The following is a 19,993-nucleotide window of genomic DNA, read 5'->3' as shown; positions in this document are numbered from 1 at the left end:
AACTACAGCCCAGCCCCTGAACTCCTCTCATTAGAAAAAGATAAGACCCCTCATCCCTCGCTCTGCTGAATTAGAGGGGAGGGACAACGAAGACAAATATTTTTATTAGAACGTCTGCCCTATCGGCCGAGGCATGGGAGAAAGAGGAATAAAAGACTATAATAGAAGAAAGAAAGGGGACACAGAAGCAAATCAGGACGGACAACATGAGATGCATTGCATTGTGTGTGTCAGGGTGGTGTGAGGAGAAGATCACGGGAAGCGGACACACTCGCTACAACACAGATGATTTATTTAAGCGAAAACACGACAAACGAACTTAACGAGAAACACGAGATAACATTAACGAACAGGAAACAGGGCAAGCTAGATGATCAAACATTTCAAAACACAAACGAAGTAGGGGGTCACGAAAAGGTGTAAGAGAACGAACGGGGAACGAGGAATCAGAAACGAGAAACACTATAAAATGAACAAACAAAGAGATGAACAAAACAAGCAAACAGACAAAATCAAAATGACCGATACCAGGAAGTGAGGGAAGAGGGCTTAAATACATGAACTAACTAGACACACCTGACACGGATAACAAGGGAAACGATGATAAAAGAGGCGGAGGTAAGAGTGAAACGAGGGCGGAGCTAGGAATGACAACAAACAGACAGCCACATGGAAGAGGAAAACAAACCAGAAAGTGTCAAGGTGTGACAGACGCCCCCCCCAAGACACGCAACTCCCGGAGCGTGAAAAACGAGACTCTCCAGGAGCTGGCGCAGGAGGGGGCCAGAAGAACCAAAAACAGGAAACCAAAAGATTCAAGACAAGATAGGAAATGGAGATGGGAACAAGGGACTAGACTTAAACGGACACTTGACAGAACTAGAGAGAAGAGACGGAGATAAGGCAGGAGAAAACACACGTGACTGGACCTTGGGCTGAACACTAAATGGGGACTGAGACGGAACAGGAGCAGATACACGTGACAAGACAGGTGATGGGACTGGGAACTGGACATGGGTCTGGACAGAGGGTTTAATTTGTGACTGGAGAGGACTAACAGGGAATTGGACATGAGACTGGACAAAGGGTTTAACAGGGTACTGGACTGGACTAGGCAGGGGAACAGGAACCAAGACATTAACAGAGACTGACATGAATACAGTGACCGGGACTGGAACAGAGACCAAGGCTGACACGGGCACAGGGACAAGGACAGAGACAGGAACCAGAACAGGGACAGATACAGGAACAAATACAACTGCAGGGTACCCAGGACTGGCAAAAGTCCGAGGGACTGTCCAAGGTGCCAGCCTGGGTACAGTTCTGGGGATTGGCCTCGAAGTCCTTGGGGCCGGAGCCACAGTCACAGGTTCAGAAGTGGCCGGAGCCACAGTCACTGGCTTAGAAACGGCCGTAGCCACAGTCTCAGGGGCAGAAACGGCCGTAGCCACAGTCTCAGGGGCAGAAACGGCCGTAGCCACAGTCTCAGGGGCAGAAACGGCCGTAGCCACAGTCTCAGGGGCAGAAACGGCCGTAGCCACAGTCTCAGGGGCAGAAACGGCCGTAGCCACAGTCTCAGGGGCAGAAACGGCCGTGACCACAGTCTCAGGGGCAGAAACGGCCGTGACCACAGTCTCAGGAGCCGAAACGGCCGTGACCACAGTCTCAGGAGCCGAAACGGCCGTGACCACAGTCTCAGGAGCCGAAACGGCCGTGAACACAGTCTCAGGAGCCGAAACGGCCGTGAACACAGTCTCAGGAGCCGAAACGGCCGTGACCACAGTCTCAGGAGCCGAAACGGCCGTGACCACAGTCTCAGGAGCCGAAACGGCCGTGAACACAGTCTCAGGAGCCGAAACGGCCGTGACCACAGTCTCAGGAGCCGAAACGGCCGTGACCACAGTCTCAGGAGCCGAAACGGCCGAAGCCAAAGTCACAGATATAGGAGCGGCTGGGGGAGCCGTACTCACGGAGACTGGAGACCCTGCGACGACGTCCACGGAGACAGGGGAACCTGCAGTGACGTCCGAGGAGGCAGACGGAACTGCGACGACGTCCACGGAGGCAGACGGAACTGCGACGACGTCCACGGAGGCAGACGGAACTGCGACGACGACGTCCACGGAGGCAGACGGAACTGCGACGACGACGTCCACGGAGGCAGACGGAACTGCGACGACGACGTCCACGGAGGCAGACGGAACTGCGACGACGACGTCCACGGAGGCAGACGGAACTGCGACGACGTCGTCCACGGAAGCAGACGGAACTGCGACGACGTCGTCCACGGAAGCAGACGGAACTGCGACGACGTCGTTCACGGAGGCAGACGGAACTGCGACGACGTCGTCCACGGAGGCAGACGGAACTGCGACGACGTCGTCCACGGAGGCAGGAGGATGTGCGACGACGTCCATGGAGGCAGAGGAATCTGCGACGTCGTCCACGGAAACAGAGGAGGCGGGCGTCGCTCTCATGAAGACAGGAGAGGCGCGCGCCGCCTTCAAGGAGAGCTCCAGGCGTGCCATGAGGCCTGTAAGCTTCTCCTGAATGTCAGGAGTGGACGCAGAGCGGTGCTTGGGAACTGGTGTCCTATCGACGACGTCCACGGAGGCAGAAGAATCTGCGACATCGTCCATGGAGAGAGGCGCGGCCGGAGGCACCGCGCTCATGGAGACAGGCGCGGCCGTAGGCATTGCTCTCATGGAGACAGGCGCGGCCGTAGGCACCGCGCTCAGGGAGACAGGTGCGGCCGGAGGTGCCGCGGGCACGAAGACAGGTGCGGCCGAAGGTGCCGCGGGCACGGAGAGAGGCGCTACCGGAAGTGCCGCTCTTACAGGAACCGGAGTTGACACGCCCAGCAATGCAGGTGCTCGTGCTGCTCGCCGAGCATGCGTTTTGGATTTAACGGGTTTGGGCGCACTCTCGAGGGACTTTAAACTTAGGTCCTCCGGAGATGCGCCCCTGTTAGCCTCATTTCCCATGTCCTGTGATCTGAGGCTAACAGCCCTTGTATATAACGCCCCCCCAAAAATCTCCCCGGACCTGAGGGGGTAATTATCTGGAGCTGGGTTTACAGCCTGTTCTCTCCTCCGGCTCCGTCGATTCCCGCTGGAGGAATCACTCGATTCATGAATCGAGTCTTCTGTTTGTGGGAAATGAACCGCACCGGAGATGAGCTGCAGCCGTTGACTCCACTCCGAAGCCGCCCTTAACGCCTCCTCCACGGGATCTCTGGGGAAAGGAGTCCGGCGAATTACACCTCTCCTAAAGGGGTAGTCCGTGTTAGCTGTGTCCATCTTTTGATCGGTCATTCTGTCAGGGTGGTGTGAGGAGAAGATCACGGGAAGCGGACACACTCGCTACAACACAGATGATTTATTTAAGCGAAAACACGACAAACGAACTTAACGAGAAACACGAGATAACATTAACGAACAGGAAACAGGGCAAGCTAGATGATCAAACATTTCAAAACACAAACGAAGTAGGGGGTCACGAAAAGGTGTAAGAGAACGAACGGGGAACGAGGAATCAGAAACGAGAAACACTATAAAATGAACAAACAAAGAGATGAACAAAACAAGCAAACAGACAAAATCAAAATGACAGATACCAGGAAGTGAGGGAAGAGGGCTTAAATACATGAACTAACTAGACACACCTGACACGGATAACAAGGGAAACGATGACAAAAGAGGCGGAGGTAAGAGTGAAACGAGGGCGGAGCTAGGAATGACAACAAACAGACAGCCACATGGAAGAGGAAAACAAACCAGAAAGTGTCAAGGTGTGACAGTGTGAAGGCTGATTTGTTTTGGAATTTGTTTGCGCTGATGTTCTAATGGATACGGCTGCTCTAATGGCCAATGGTTAATAAAGAACATGGGAATATTAACTCCAGCTGAGCTGATTAGAAAATAACTCACTGTGATATATGAATGAGAGGCTTTTGCTTGAACCCAGAAAAACACTTATCACAGACACACTCCTCCTCCCACACCCTCCACACACACACACACACACACACACACACAGAGCTCTCAGAAACAGCAGCAAGGAGTTGTCAAGATCCTCAAGCTTTGAGCGCGGACCTTCAAATGTGTGAGGCAGGCCATTCCCAGCTCAGGATATCAATTATAGATAGGGGTTAGCATGGCCGCTTCGGATTGCCATGTCAGAGCGCGGATAGACAGCCATGGAGAACGGAAGATCTTTCTATCCGATGTGTGCCTGTGTATGTGTGTGAGCCTCTGTGTGTTTAAGCACTTGTTTTTGTACATTTTCCAGACAAAAATATCTTTATGTTGCAGGAAAAGCCAAAAAAAAAAAAAAAAAAAAAAAGAATAATGGTGCCTTCCAATTGAAGTAAAAATTGGCAAAGCTATTTATTTTTAATACTGAGTTGAGTTTATGGATAACCTTATTTATGATATTAGTAATGATAAATACTAATTATGGCTTGTTTATTGTGTATTGTTTTTATATGTACATCATGTTAGTGTGTCTGAGTGTGTATGTGCTGGTTTAAAGGAGACTGGGTGTGTGTTAGGAAGCGATGTGCGAGTTAAGGCAGCACACACTGGTGTGGTTTCACTGGAGGTGAGCTTTCATGTCTGAAGAGGGGAATGTCTTTCCACTCCAGCCTGGAAAGTGGCTGTGACAAATGGGGTGTCTAGAGCAAAGTGTGGCTGGTGTGTGTGTGTGTGTGTGTGTGTGTTCAGCTCTGACGCCTTTGAGCTCCTTACCTACACTTAGATCAAGGCAAGTGAAAAAGAAATGGAGAAAGAGAGACAGCCAGAGGGAGACAAACACTTTATTTTCAAATTTGTGGATATGTATTTAATACAGATTTAACTGTAATTGAGTTCAGTATGATAGTGTGTGTAACCTGGTTGATATAAGTTTGCTACCAGGTGGAAACCCTACACTATATTTCCAAAGGACAAAGAGATTTTGGACCATTTCATGCTCCCAACCTTTGTGGGAATAGTTTGGGGATGGCCCCTCCCTGTTCCAAAATGACTGTGCACCAGTGCACAAAGCAAGGTCCATAAAGACACGGATGAGCGAGTCTGGTGTGGACGAACTTGACTGGTCTGCACAGACCCCTGACCTCAACCCGATAGAACACCTTTCGGATTCCCAAAAACACACTCCTAAACCTTGTGGAAAGCCTTCCCTGAAGAGTTGTCTTTGCTGCAAGGGTGGGCTGACATCATATTAAACCCTATGGATTAAGAATGGGATGCCACTCAAATTCGTATGCATGGGAACTATATTAATTTTGGCAATATGGTGTTTTCAGGATTGGATTTCAAGGTTGGATCAGCTGTTTGTGGACCATTTTTCATTCACAACATTGTGCTTTTATTTGTTTTCTAAAGGTAATTTTATTTTCTATCGCTATCGCTATTGTAGTCTACAACAGCGCTCACAATACATTGTGTCAACTTTAAATTTTGAATGAAGATTTTGAATGCGTGTTTCTTTTTGAACAAAGCCGTTGTTTGCTGCCGTGTATGGATCTGTGTGGAGGTACACAGCACAGCAGAAAAATAAAACTGACCCCTCTCTTATTTGCAATTCAGGTATTGTTAGTGTGAAAGCTAGGTTACTTGGATTTTGGTGTGTGTGTATGTGTGTGTGTGTGTGTTCAATTTCTTACATGTACAAGTTGTTCCTGTGTATCAAACTCCCTGCAGCAGTTCTCCCAGTGGCAGTTAGTCTCATACACCACCTCTGGCTCCTGCTTCCCTTCTTCTTTTTCTCCTTCTTCTTTCACCAGCGTCATACCATCTGGCTGATCCTGAAAAGTTTGCAAACACACAAACACACAGAATGAGATTCTGTATCAGTCTACGCTGTACTGTGAGATTTCTGTGTCTAGAAAAGTTGACATCATCCGGTGATTATCTGTGGTAGGGTGTGTCTTGCTAAATGATAATGATTTACTGTGTTATTGTATTTAATGGATGTTCAAGTTTAAGGAGTTTCCGCAGCCAGCTGTCAGCAGCATATTTCCCCATTTTGACCACAAACTAGTGCAGTTGCTTGCCTCCTGTTATGATCTTCGAGTTTTGAAGCGGAAACATATCATTAAAACTTCTCTTCCTTATTTAAGTAGATATATGAGGGCTTGAGGGCAGGCATTTGAGGAATCTAACCCTTGTTTCCTGCTACAGACATCTGTATTACTGAAAATGTTTTTCATTTTAACGTTTAAACAAGGACCAGCCTTCAGGCTGTTTACATCTCTCTGTCTGGAGCATCAGTGTGTAGCGCTATGAGCAGAGTGATAAAAACTGTGGACCACAACCTGCAAGTCTTTCAAAATCTTGAGGGTTGTAATAAGTAACCGTTTCAAAGGACTGCTAAAATTCAATATGACTATTAAAGAGTTTTGCAAATATATTATTGTTGAGCGTTGGCCCAGACTTAATGTAGTCATAAATATAACCTCAGTGATGACTCAAGAGACCACAATTAGCATTAGATCTATCTGGGTCAATGTTGGCCTTTCTTCCCCATCACTCAGTTCTTCTCTTGGACACTAACTCCCAGAATACTCTGAGGCACATGCGATTTAAGTGACAATCCAGCTTCCTATCCGAGACTGTTTCGACAGTCTTCCCAGATTATTAATATTTGTCACCTTTGTAGTTGACTATATAAGTTGTGTGTGTTTGTTTGCTTAATGCAAAATACTGTCCTTGTCTTTCATGTGCGTACTAAGCATTGTTTTTTCACTATGTTTTTTTTGGATTTGACTTAACTTGTTTGATCGGTTGAATCCTGTTTTTTGACCTTGGCTTGTTTATTGATCCTGATTTTTGGAATCCTCTTTAAGTAATAAATCATACAACAATTGTTTTAATCCATGTACTCCTATAGTAGTCAATACTGTTACAGCGAGATGCTACCCAACATAACACAATGGTCATTTTATTATCTGTAACTGCTAATCCAATTCAGGGTTGTGGTTGGTCCGGAGCCTACCTGGAATCACTGGCTGCAAGGCAGCAATACACCAATACACACACACCTACGCACACTTTAGAGTCACCAATCCACCTACTAATGTGTGTTTTTTGGACCATGGGACACACCAAACTCCTCACAGACAGTCACCCGGAGCGGGACTCGAACCCACAACCTCCAGGTGACTGCGACACTACCTGCTGCGCCACCGTGCCGCCATAATGTAATATTGTTCGCCTGAAATCGCTCTGAGCTATACAATGACACTGCATTGGTGATTCCATAGAAAGATGGCTTCACATGATTTCTTGATTTCTCTGACATGATTTCTTAAATCAAGTACTCTTACATAGTACTGTAAACATTCAACATACTGTTTTGAAACCAGATTTCCAGAAAGGAAATATATAAGATTTTGCATTGTTGTGTTTTCAGAACACAGTAAGCACCCAGTAAAGTGAGATATATATAGAAAAAGACTGCTAGGTAAAGAGAAGTAACTGTAAACTAGTTGAGCGTAATGCTATGTCTATATCTCCAAAATTAAATGTATATTTTTGCTTACAGCAATGGATTACTGAGGATCTATGGCCCAGCACTTCAGACAGACCGAACGATTGAGACATGAAAACTGAGGAAAGACAAAACTGGATAAGGAAAATAGGAGTGAGGTCTATAATATTTATTTACATCTATGGGATAGTCTGCCTCCATCGGCTCTGTGCAAGGCAAGAGTGGGGAAACATGTTGCCTAATTTTTCTTTCATTTTTTCATTCACTCGTGTTTCTGATTAAAAGCAAAACAATTTCGTTCTCAGGCAGCATGGATCGACTGTGCTTATCGCATCTGAAGCAGAGCCACAGCATGCCACCGAATCAAACGCATAAATAAATAGTTTTACTGTGCCTCACATAATTGGCCTCCGAGCTTTCACTGTGTGAGTATGTGAGTGTGTGTGTGCGTGAGGGCTGTGTGTTTGTGGGTGGGGAGTGGGTGAAGTGCCTTGAAGCTGTAAAGCTTGAGTCTGTGAAGAAAAGTGTTTAATTATGTGTGGCATATGTATACGTATTTATGTGTTTGTGTTTACCTGCACACTAACATCTCCAGGGCTGGGGGGCTCGTCGTCAGGTTTCATTTTGGAGCGTTTGTGGTGCATGGGGTCTCCTGTGCTGCTCACTGCTGATTCACTGGTGGGTTTATTCTGAAACACAGACACACACACGCACAGCTACATGAAGACAAAGAGTGGGAAATCTGTCCTTTTACTCAGATAAACCCATGTCAAATGTGTAATTAATTGTATAATACACTCACTGGAATTACTTAAAACCTCAAATCAATTGGAGACTAGTCTATGAAGATTTAGGAATTCTAATAGTGTGACCATAAACTTAAATTACTACATACTCTGACACCAAATGCATCTTCGCTGACCAGCTTTACTGGCACAAGGGGAAATGCATACATACACAGTAGGGTTTGGGGAGCCTTTGCATTCACTAAAGACCCCTACAAATGAAAATCCCTGTGAAAGAAAATCAATGACTGATAAGTAAACTTGTAATTTTCCAGGATTTTACTGAACGTGACAGCTGTGCATTTGTAGGCATTCTACCAAGCCACTGTATGCGTTTCTTGGTTTCATTTCTTTATACTTGACTCAAGATGAACTTTATATGATCTCTTTTGCACTTTTCAGGAAGTGCACTCACATAAATCTTGGAAATTTATAAACCACAAGACAGCATAAAATCAAATCAAGCAATTATTACTGAAATCCCCAGAGCACACATTGCCCTTCCATAACCTACAATGAGCCCTTCTGTCCTCCCATATGCATTTTTTTCGGGTTCTTGACTCCATCTCTTTTGCGGAAATGGGAAATCCCATACTTTAGCCAGGAGAGCAGCAGAGTGGAAGAAGGAAATGGCAGGACATTTGCAAAATTGTATTTCTCTGGAGGCACATTCAGTGACTTTGACTCTGTTTTTGTCTACTTAAACTTTGACTTTAAAGTATGTGGGACACATCTCTGGCCAGTTATTTGGTTAGTCTTTATTGCTGGATGAACTGCAGTGAGAATGCACACAAATTCAGAGCAGAACTTGCACGGCTAAGGGCTTGCTGATTTGCTTCATTAGCGAACCAAAAAAAAGTGACTTAATTGTCTTTTCCTTTACTATATAAATTTTTCATTTTATATATTTCTTACACAGAATTACATTCTTGACTTCAATCCCTTTACATTTATGTCCAATACTTAAGGACATACCTGTACTTCACATGTTGTCGCATCACATTTCCAAGCACAGTGATGTCACTTCTCAACTACACACCATTAGATGATACACTAAAGCAATAGAGCACATAGATCTAGCACTTCCTCCGTCTGTCAGAGTGAGCAATGCTCGGGTCTTTCGTGCTTTCTCGTTAATTGTTCTTTTATGACCGCGTAGAGAGACAAATGTCCCACTCGGCCCTTCGATTACAGAGACTGCAGCTGTGTATGGAGTAAGCCGGCGGGAAAATGGATGGGGCCCAGTCGGGATGGGAGAGAGGGTTTTTTAACAGCTGTGGAAGAGCGATCAGTGTTGAGAAAGAGTGAGGGAGACCTCGTTCACCATCAGGGCAGAAATGGTGTAGCTATCAGCCCAAATTCAGATCAATACAAACTCTGAGAAAAATCACATTGCACTTGGAGCACAGGTGTAATCATCCCCCCCACACAGCAAGTAAAAATGGAGCGAAGGTGATGGGGAGCAAAGGAGAAAGTGCAGAGCTTTTGCATCCATCCTTCTGAAAGAAATATATATATATATATATATATATATATGCAGTAGACCTGCCGCTGATTAAAAGCAGAGCAGGCGGAATTTGCTGCCAACAAACTGGGTGATATTTCTCAAAAGAGGCCTTTAAGGCAAGCTCATCACATCAGGACACAACACAAACATACACACACCATCTGCATGTGGAAAACTCCCAGTGGGCCACTGTGAGGGAGGGCTACCTGCAGTCAAACACACTGCTGTTTATATGATGCTGATGTGTTGGTGGTACCTGCTTTCACAGAACACACACGCACACACAGAGCAATAAACAGATCCAAGACTCATGCCACGAAAATATATCATCCAAGTAAAGATGTATAAAGGATGCTAAGTTATTGAATATGACGTAAATTTGATCATGGACCTGGACTGAACATCATTTGTTAATCTATTTTTTGCAATATTTATGCAGTCACTTCATTTAATGGTATAATAAAAAGGTTGCAGTATGCAAATGAGCCTTCTAATCACGCACAGGGCTTTGTTGAGCACCTTGACTTTGTGTTGGTATTTTGATTAAGTAAGATATTTGGATTATCCGAGAACAAAAAGGAAAATAATTGAGCCAGTCTATAATCGTGTCCCATTACTGGATTTATTTGATCTGAATTCTAAATGATGTACAGATATAATTTTTACCTTTATTCTCTGCGGATTTAGAATAAGAGTTAAACAAGTAGCAGGGTGAGAGTTACACTTAGCTTTTGGGTTAAAGTGGATATTATAGTTGGGAATAAAAATAAATCGCAAGCTGCAGCTTTAGAAAGCATTTACATTTTCTTCAAAAGTGGCACAATCAGTTTCACAAACAGTTAATCAGTGCTGTCAAATTACCTGTGAGTCAGAGGAGCCAGTGGATCGTTCTGTTGACCCGAGAGTGGACGGTGTGATGCCTGCCACTGGCCTCTGAGTGGTGAAGGCAGGAGCAGGGTGGATGAGGGGAGGACTATGGCCAAAAGCGGATCCCACAATGCCCGGCGGCCGTCCAATCAGCTGCTGATGCATCTGCAGAGCCACGGGGGTGGGCGGGTAGGCAAAACTCAATGCTGGACTAGAGAGAGAGAGAGAGAGAGAGAGAGAGAGAGAGAGACAGAGACAAAGTTATATCCCTAAAGATCAAAGTAAGCACAAACTTCTTACTCAATTGCTCATATTTATCATATTTTACAGAGTAAAGGAGGCTGTAGAAATGACTTCAGTCTTGTGCCCCAGTATAACCTCTCTGTCCCACTATGATTTGTAATGAATGTAAAAATCTAACTATAATCACAACCGCAGTGGAATGAGACGAGGAGAAGAAGAGAAGCGGCAGTAAACAGATGTATCATTCTGATTTGCTCTGTGTCTCTGAGGACACTCGCACCCACATACATAAGCACAGAGTTGTTAGGAGACAAAAAAGGGAGTCTGGGGATTTTAGGCAAATTCCTGGGTGAAGACATTCATCACACTACGCTGGGAGTATACAGCACTGTACATGTTGTTTGAAAAACACTTTTGAAAAGCTGATCTGAGCTACAAAACTCAAACCATTATTTAAAGCACAAATAAAGAGCCTGGACAGAAATGTTTGAACAGAAGTAGCTGATGTCTGTGTTGAAATACATAAACCAAATGAGAAACCAGGTGGAGACAGAAGGCAATGAGAAATCTGCTGTAAAAAAAAATTATAAAATAAAATAAAACAAAATAAAACACAACAACTAAAAACTAAGTAAAATAAAAACCATAAACCACAACTTCACAAGAGTTCACGTATAAATTTGACGTATCTTAGGTGGTAGAGTGGTGAAAATCCAAAAGATTATCTTGAGGGAACTAAAATTATGACTGATGACCCATGAGACGAACTGAGCTGTTGCACTGAATGTTAAGAATGAATTGAACTTAAAGCAACACTAGGTAGTGTTTTACCTTAAACGAACAGCTTGAAAATCATTGTGATGCTTCGCTGACATGTAACACGGAGAACAGGGCCTCTGTTGTTGCTGCTCCAGGCTCAGTGTTAGAGAACTTTTACTTTGTAATTTTTGGAGGTGGGTAGGAGGTGGGGCACTGGAGCAAAAATACCAAATTTTACCCAGTGTTGCTTTAAGAAATCTAGAACTAGCTGCAGATGTGTGATGATGCGTGATGATAAAAGAGCAGAGACAGGGTGGGAGTCAGAGTCAGAATGAGACAAATACCCATCCATAACATCCTCATATCAACGTACCAAACTGATCACATTTGGTAATATCCCATTATTACTAAAATAGACTGGCAATATTTGAAATGTACTAATCCACACTGAAATCCTCTCAGTCAACACACTGTTAAGTGAACCTGTATCCTGTAATTCTTTCTAAAATTAAAAGAACCTTACATTGGTAAATAACCTTGACATGATCTCATTTACAAGCACAGTCCTTTAGGGAATGGAACAGGTTCTGCTATCCCGTCTCCCAAAGAACCTGCGGTGGCACCTTTATCTTTAAAGAATATCCAGAGTGCCATGCCTAGCTGACATTTTATTGAATACAGTAGCACCATAATCAAACATAACATCCATGCGTCACCTATTCTCTCTTTATCTACGGCTCTGGCTCTGAGCGCAGCTCCCCGAGGCTTCGTGGAGAAGCGTTCATTCATCCCTTCATCCTTTCATCGTGAACATTACGCTGCTCTGGCTGCCTCATAAGTCTGCTAATCTTATTACACAGAGAGAGGAAATCAATGCAGCCGGACGCTGCAGCAGGCAGCCCGCTGTCTCATCGCTCATCCGCCCGCATCCCCACACACTTCGGACATGACTGATCAGCTCGGCTCTGCAAATCAGTGATCAATCGCCCCTGCCGGCGGCCCGGGACCTCTCTCTGCTTTTCTGTTTCTCTCGCTCTCTTTCGTTCTTTCGCGCCGTGACAGGCTGACTGACACGTCGCCGGGGATGCTGGGAGATTCTCAGGCCTCACGGCCCTCAGGAGCGGCTCACGCACCGGGAGGTCCTCAGGAAAACTTTCGCCATGATCTGAAAGTCCAGGAGGCTCTGTCAAAAAGGTCCTTATTACATTTAAGGGCCTTCTCAGCATTAACCGACAAAAGATGATTTATAAATGCAAAATGTTCTATATTTAAACATGATTTTTCATTTCTGATCTAAAGCCAGGGCTCCAGAGGACGTTCTCTGCAGGAGCACATTTAAGAGCTTGATTTGTTTAGCAAGCTCTTACTCATGTTTATGAATATTACACTGAAAATAGCTACCTTTTGCATTTTGTATTTTTTAATGAACTTAAATATCACATGGAAAATGTGATAAAATTTCAGAAAATCATAAACTCACTCCTGTATTTATAAATAATTTGTAACAGGGCTAAATGTAAACACATTAGACGTACAGGGAATATAAACATATAAAAATCCGATTCCTGGATACCAGTAGGTCTGGAATCAGTGAATGTTACAGGGGAAAAATGCTGTCATTACCAACAAAAGCATGTTATTGGAGAAGATCTGTTGATTGTCGTTGTAACAATATCCCTCCCTCTCATGTGATGAACAGCTTTTGCAAAAGCCGCCAGGGCCAGGTTGTCCACAGTAGTGTAATATACTACACTAATTTTCACCTCTTGTTGTCATTAATCATTAGTATGATCCCAAATGTGCTCACACCTGATGAGTTTAAGGGTTCTTACTAATGTTTATATTTACTTTTCTCCAGATCTAATACTTCACCCTGTTTTTCTATCTGGAGCAGAGCCTTAATTCACTAGAAAGTAAAGCACAGCAGTGTTAGACAGTGTTCTCTGGCACAATGGAGCACTATTAATCAGTATGAGATGAGTTGGGGCGGTGTTTGTGATTCAGAAATCCTCACATAACATCACTGTTTAGCCAAAAGTTTGGGTAGAGGCCATTACGGCAGCAATGGGGGGACACATTCCTTATCAACAGCCTTCATTTAAAAAGAAATGTAGGGAGAGCAGGTGTCCTTTTGTCTCCTATTTTATTCCCAAACTAATTTGGAACTAATGAACAGTGGCAACATTATTTAATAATCTGTTTTTATCAGCTGCTCAGTTGCTCATTGATAGTTGGTTAGAGTTTTATGGTCATTCAAATTCTGATGCTGAATAATTCCTACCTGCTGAATAAACGAATAAACAAGCTTTTAAATATCACACAGCCTCAGTCTGAATGCAGTGACCAGGCCATAAGAGGCGCCACCATCCTTTTTATTCGCTATCTCCTCCTTCGCTCTCTCTCTTTCCCATTAGAGCGTGTGTTAGTGTCCTCAACCCGGCCCCATCCTCCTCCCCCTGTCCCCTTCTCCGCGACCCTTTCATCCGTCATCCCCCTGTTCGCTCCCCCTTTTCCAGTGTGAGCGATTGCGTGGCGGCGGCGGAGGGGTAGAGCGCTCCTGCTCTGATGGAGGGAACATTAATCAGGTGATGCATATCACAGGGACGAGTGTGAGGGAGGAGGAGCGGAGTGTGTTCACACGTTTCCTCCTAATAGCGCTCGGCCTGTTCCCTCGTTTATTTCTCCGTTCTTGTGTTCATTCATCACTCCGCCGCCGAGGCCGAGCCACTGGCTGCTCTCTCTCTCTCTCGCATTCTCTCTTCCTCTCCATCTATCTCTCTATCACTCTCGCTCTCCTCTCCTCCTGTCTCCCCCTGCCACTTCTGTCTGCTTTAAACACGCCTCTCTCATTAGCAAAATGCCTTCAGCGCTTTATCACCACATTTTTTTTCTCTCCGTTTCTTCTCTTTCTTCTTCTCTTCCTTTACATCCTGTTTACCTCTCGTTTCCTGTTTGTGCTCCTTCATTCTTCTTGCTAATCTTCCTCTTGTCACGTTTAGTGTTTACAAAGATCAAGCAGATTATCGGAACTGGACGCTAAGATGTGTGTGGAGAATACAGTAGCAAGTGGAGCTATGTTTAAACTAGGGTTAGTGAAAAAAAAAGAAAATTAAGCAAATCTGACATCATTAATATGCAACAGAATAAAACAAACACTCTCCGTCACATTTGGGAAATCTTTTCTGACAATCTGACCATGGTCCAGAGAAACCTTTAATATTTCCAGCATTAACTTCTCAAATATTAAGCTGAATGTAACGTCTGCATTTGCATCATAAGAACATTTAATAGAACACTATAATAGTAATGTTACAGGAGAAAGAAAAAACCCTCTTAAATTTCAAAAAAGGTCAATAAATAATCATTTATTCCAATGAGTTTTGGAGCGTTTATCTTTGTCTATCATAAAAACCTTCGAACAATGTGAAGGCACAGCTGCTGTGTTCAAATGATGTTGTAAACTAAAAATCCACAAAAAAGATACATGCTTTTCTTTGGACAGCGAAGATTTGATTAAAACATAAATAAAACACAGGCTAATTTCACATCTAAAGAAATAACCATAAATTACTGAAGCACAATGAAGCTGGAAAGAAGTCAGATGATTCTGTTTGTACTTTCAAATGCATTGTCATCATATTTGACAACATTTTTTATCGCAAAGAAATCTAACTGGGTCAATCGGGTGTTTAAATTTCTATTAAATAAATGTAGTGTTTCATTCTGTTGTCTAGTGTTTCATTCAAGTGTTTAAGTCATCATTCAATACATCGTAAAGAATTTACAACTTAGCTGGTGTTACAGCTCCATGAGTGCCGGTGTCAGCCTCATTAGAACTTATCCTTGGGCCATAAAGACAACACTCAGAGGCACCCATATGAAGGAAAATGAATTAGGACCAGATGGCAATGAAAAACTACTTTGTAGCATTTAGCAGCTTGAAGACTCTGCACAAGAGGAAGCTATTAATAATCAGTTAGTGAAGTAAATATTAGTTTTGTGTGCATCATCAAAAGAGAGGAAACCAACATGAAGTGGATCTCCAGAATGTATCCCCTGTATCACACTATGTTCATAAGTACATGAATGCATTGTTTTGCAATACAGTAAAAACCTTTTACTCATGGAAACACGTGAATAATGTGTTCTTGATTTACCAGCATGTCTGATTACACTACAGCCCTAAAAAAAGCTGCAGACCCTCAACAGTCTATCTGAAATAGATGATAAATGAGTATGAGTGGGTCGTGGGCTGAGCAAAGGAGGCGTGGTCAGTACCTGATGGTTCCGGCAGACAGGTGTCCGTAGGATCCACTGGTGGAGGTGCTGGGTCTTGAGCTGTTCAGGAGGGTGGTCACCAGAGAGTTGGCTGGAGAATTGCGGATCATTGTGTGCAGATCGAAACCGGAGTCTGAATGGGGCGAGACAGGCAGGGGTCTCTTTCGGTTCTGACGAGCCAGCAGCCTCTGGCCGGGAAAGCGAGAACCTGAGAGAGAAGGAGAGAGAACATTAAATAATTTGGCATAAAATGAGGGCAAACCAGGGTTCAGCACTGCAACAACCAAGCCCCTGGAGTAATGACACTAACCCTGTAGTAACATGAACTGGTACAGTATAAAAGATATATTTTAAAGGAAGTCTATTCTTTTTAGTGTATATTCCGTGTTACTGACCTTGACCTAGACAAGCGCTGTGCAATTCCATGGACTTCTCGATGGGAATTTAACTCATTAAACCAAATAATTATTGATCACTATATAAATTAAGCATATGGCAAAAAAAAAAAAAATAATAATAATAATAATAATAAAAATAATAATAATAAAAATAGTAATAATATTTTTATCTTTTTAATTTACCCTTGTAACTTATCTTATGGATTTTGTTGATGCTTGTAAATGTAATAGTCACAATAATGTAAATTTACTCAATATTCAGTTAAGCCACTTTCACAAAAAGAAGAGCCTGTTAGGGTCAGTGACCATATTTCTTGCATTAAAAGCCAACAAACACAGAGAGAGAGAGAGAGAGAGAGAGAGAGCAGGGCGGGTGGGGTGGGGTGGGGGGTACACATAACCAGTGGCTTTCTCTCACCCACGTCTATGTCACAGCAATGTTTAATCACATTTAATTTGCTTGAATAGTGCTTTATTGGTGAATGGAATTGCAGTGGGCTGTGTCTGAAAAGCTTTCACTAGAAAGCAGCTCCACGGAAGACAGGCCTTCCACTCATACACAATGACGGGCATCTACAGATTAAGAAATGACTTTTGTTGTCTTTTCACTCGCGAATGTCACAAACAAGAAAGGAGGGAGAAGGCGAGAGGAGGGAAAGAAGGAGGAGAAGAGAGAGACGCTGAGGGGATGGAGCGCTTTTGTCGCGCGGAGTGACACAATGACTTTGTGACTCACTTTTTCCTTTTTTTCCCCCCTTCTCGCTCACTTGTTTTAATTTTATCAGAAAGCAAGCAAGCAAAATAAGATTACTCACTCTCTTCCTTCTTCTCTCTCTCTCTCTTTTTCTCAGTCCATCCATTCTGGTTTGACAATTCCTGCATTTTACTGTGCTTCCTATTCACATGTAAATCACTGGATGAGTATGAGTGTGTGTGTGTGTGTGTGTTTTCACAAGCATGGAACTCTGTTCTTACATTGTCACTCTTCTGACTTGATTCGAACTGTGCTCAAGGGCTTTAGATGGATATGGATTTGGATGTGTGGGGCACACACACACACACACACACACACACACACACACAAAGACTTTTGCTTAATTTCTTTAAGCAAAAGCAGAGAATACAATAACATCTCACCTCATTTACATTGTTCATTACAGATCACTGTCGCCAGTTCAGCGCACTCAGTTTAAAATTTAGTTTAAAAATACGAATACTGACAAAGCCAACAGGTTAATGTTTGATGGTGATGTCATGTTTCTTGCTTGTTCTTGGACGTTTTTCAGTGGATTTTATGCTGTTTGTATCGATAACAGAAATATATCGTATCGACCAAAATTAAGAAATATATCTTGATATAAATGTTGGCCATATCGTCCAGCCCTATGTTAATATATTAATATCAGAAGATAATTATTTATACACAATTGACCCCAGAGTGAGAGCTATTCTGCAGAACTTTTAAGAAACACTGTGTCTTCTAAAATATTAGAAATAAATGTACATTAAATACACTGTTCTGTGCATTCACAGTTTTTGGAAAGCATGAAATAAAGTGGAAAGTTATTGAGCAGTTACTTATGAGCCTGCGGTCACCAAGTGTAATGTTATCCATTGATTAGGTGGGTATAATTATTCATGGATTCTAGGAGAAATTTTGGATGAGCATGTGTTCCAAAAGTTTGACATAGATACGAATGAACTACTGATTGTGGATTTCTAACTAGTCTGTTTTTTTAAATAATTTATTTGTAATATCTTCTAAGTTCATGCTCTTTTTGTCTTTTGAGTGTAATGCTAATGAGCAATGAACCATTACCATGAGAAAATATGCAAAAAGCCCAATAACTGAACTTCAAATAGTGACTTCCACACAGCGCAATCTTCTAAATACAGATGTTACCACAGTATAGGTGTTAGTAATGGACACTGAGTAATTAGCGGCTAATGCCTTTAAACAATGGCCTCATCAGGAACATAAACAGACAGGGCAGGCTTGTTCTTTCATTAGACAAACCCCCTCCAACAGTAATTACACTGAAGTGAGTGCAGCTAAAACTCGCAGCTACGCCAGCACCGTCCCCATTATTAACAAAAGCCTCTTGATAACGGACTTCTCTTTATTCCCTCTCACTCAGTATCTCTATATCATAAAAGAGAGCTTTAAAGTGTTAATTTGGCTGGCGAGGAACACACATTGTTGAAAATGGGGATGAGTTATTACCCGGGCCGGATCACAGGCGATCTGTGAAGTAGAGGAGGCCCTTACGTCTCCATCTGAAAAACACTGGCCCTAATTGTTTTGTTTCAGTCTATTAATCTTAAACAGTGCCACAGAAGAAAGGATTTCTCCCGTGATGAATAGTGGGACATTCCAATTCCCACTTAATAGCAATTAATTTTCTGATACCAGTGCAAGTTTGGCTAGTTTTAATTAGTTTGCGAGGGAGAGGAGGGTTGGGAGGGGGTCTGACGAGAGACTGACTAAATACATTCTCATCAAAGACAAAACGGGCCAGCCAAGGCGACCCCTCTCCAAACCACTGTGCCTTTAATTTCCTATTTACACTTTAAAATAACTCATTAGCATAAGTCCTACACACACATACACACACCCTTCCCCCAGTCGAAAGAATTAAGACAATGGCTCATTTAAATCAGGTCACTCTATTATCTCACTAACTTTTTCTAGGAACAGCACTATCCTTTTTTCTGTAATGGTGTGTTTAGCATGTTTAATGGCCCTTTTTGCTTCAAAACTGTCCTTTCATCCATAAACTAAAGCCACGAAAGACAAAAGGCAGCTGTTTTGCACAGGTCTGGCTAATTCAGAAGAGTTACAAAATGTTTATATACGGAATAGTCATTAGTCTGCAATTGACTTTAGACAATTAAATGCACTTAGGCCTAAGAGTAGGATTACTTTCACTTTTTCTAAACTCCCTTTGTTTCTGGAAGCCTAGGGAGAGTTTGAGTTTCAGCGTAGCCCTTCTGTGAAAGAAATAACAAGTGTGCACGAATGCAATTTTCAATGAATAAAACACATCGGCCAAGACTATAAATGACAAAAATGAAAGTGTAAAGTTTGGATACAGGCTGCTTTACCTTGAAACTTTGAATGAGGTCTGTAAAAACAGTGGGTTTAATATTATGGTGTTTTATCATAGGTTAGCTACTGAACCAAAGTCTGTACTTTGAACACTCGGCTTTCAGTTTATTCTGTGGGTTATAATGAACCTTCCTGCCTCTCTTCTATTTGCCTTTCTGTCAGCAGAATAGACTTAAGACATATTTATAGAAAATTACTAAATTACAATGTGATACATAAATTGTCTTTTTTTCCCCTCATAGTTTTTTAACAAGCAAACTGATGATTGTGTGTGAGACGGTGTCACTCTGGGTTGAGCTGATATTGAGCAGTTCAGAGCGAAATGGGAAGTGTGACAAAGACAACTAAATATTTTATAAACATACACTTGAAATCTGTGAAACACATTTTCTCAATGATTTTGATCAAACCCATAGGTTGTTTAAGGCTCCTCCAAAGCAGAAAAAAATCTAAATGTAAACATATTGTGAAAAAAGATATTAAAAGTAACTGTAATACTTAACTAGGGTACATTAATTAATGTTACTCGAGATATTTTTAAGTAATAATATAG

The 19,993-nt window shown here is 42.8% G+C and overlaps 1 protein-coding gene across 1 annotated transcript in view; it reads right to left on the bottom strand.

The window, feature by feature from the left end:
- The window catches only part of gli3 (GLI family zinc finger 3), a 153,757-nt gene that overhangs the window by 17,852 nt on the left and 115,912 nt on the right, over positions 1–19,993 (bottom strand). The window contains exons 7-10 of the mRNA XM_066676325.1: positions 15,934–16,141; positions 10,648–10,864; positions 8,070–8,183; positions 5,669–5,809 (exon numbers count right to left, since the gene is read on the bottom strand). Of these exons, the coding sequence (XP_066532422.1) occupies positions 5,669–5,809; positions 8,070–8,183; positions 10,648–10,864; positions 15,934–16,141 (680 nt within the window). The remainder of the gene's footprint in view (positions 1–5,668; positions 5,810–8,069; positions 8,184–10,647; positions 10,865–15,933; positions 16,142–19,993) is intronic.

Source organism: Hoplias malabaricus, chromosome 1 (genome assembly GCF_029633855.1).
Source record: "Hoplias malabaricus isolate fHopMal1 chromosome 1, fHopMal1.hap1, whole genome shotgun sequence".
Taxonomy (NCBI): Eukaryota; Metazoa; Chordata; class Actinopteri; order Characiformes; family Erythrinidae; genus Hoplias; species Hoplias malabaricus.
Note: the sequence above shows the minus strand (reverse complement) of the source record. Positions and strands in the feature narration are given on the sequence as shown.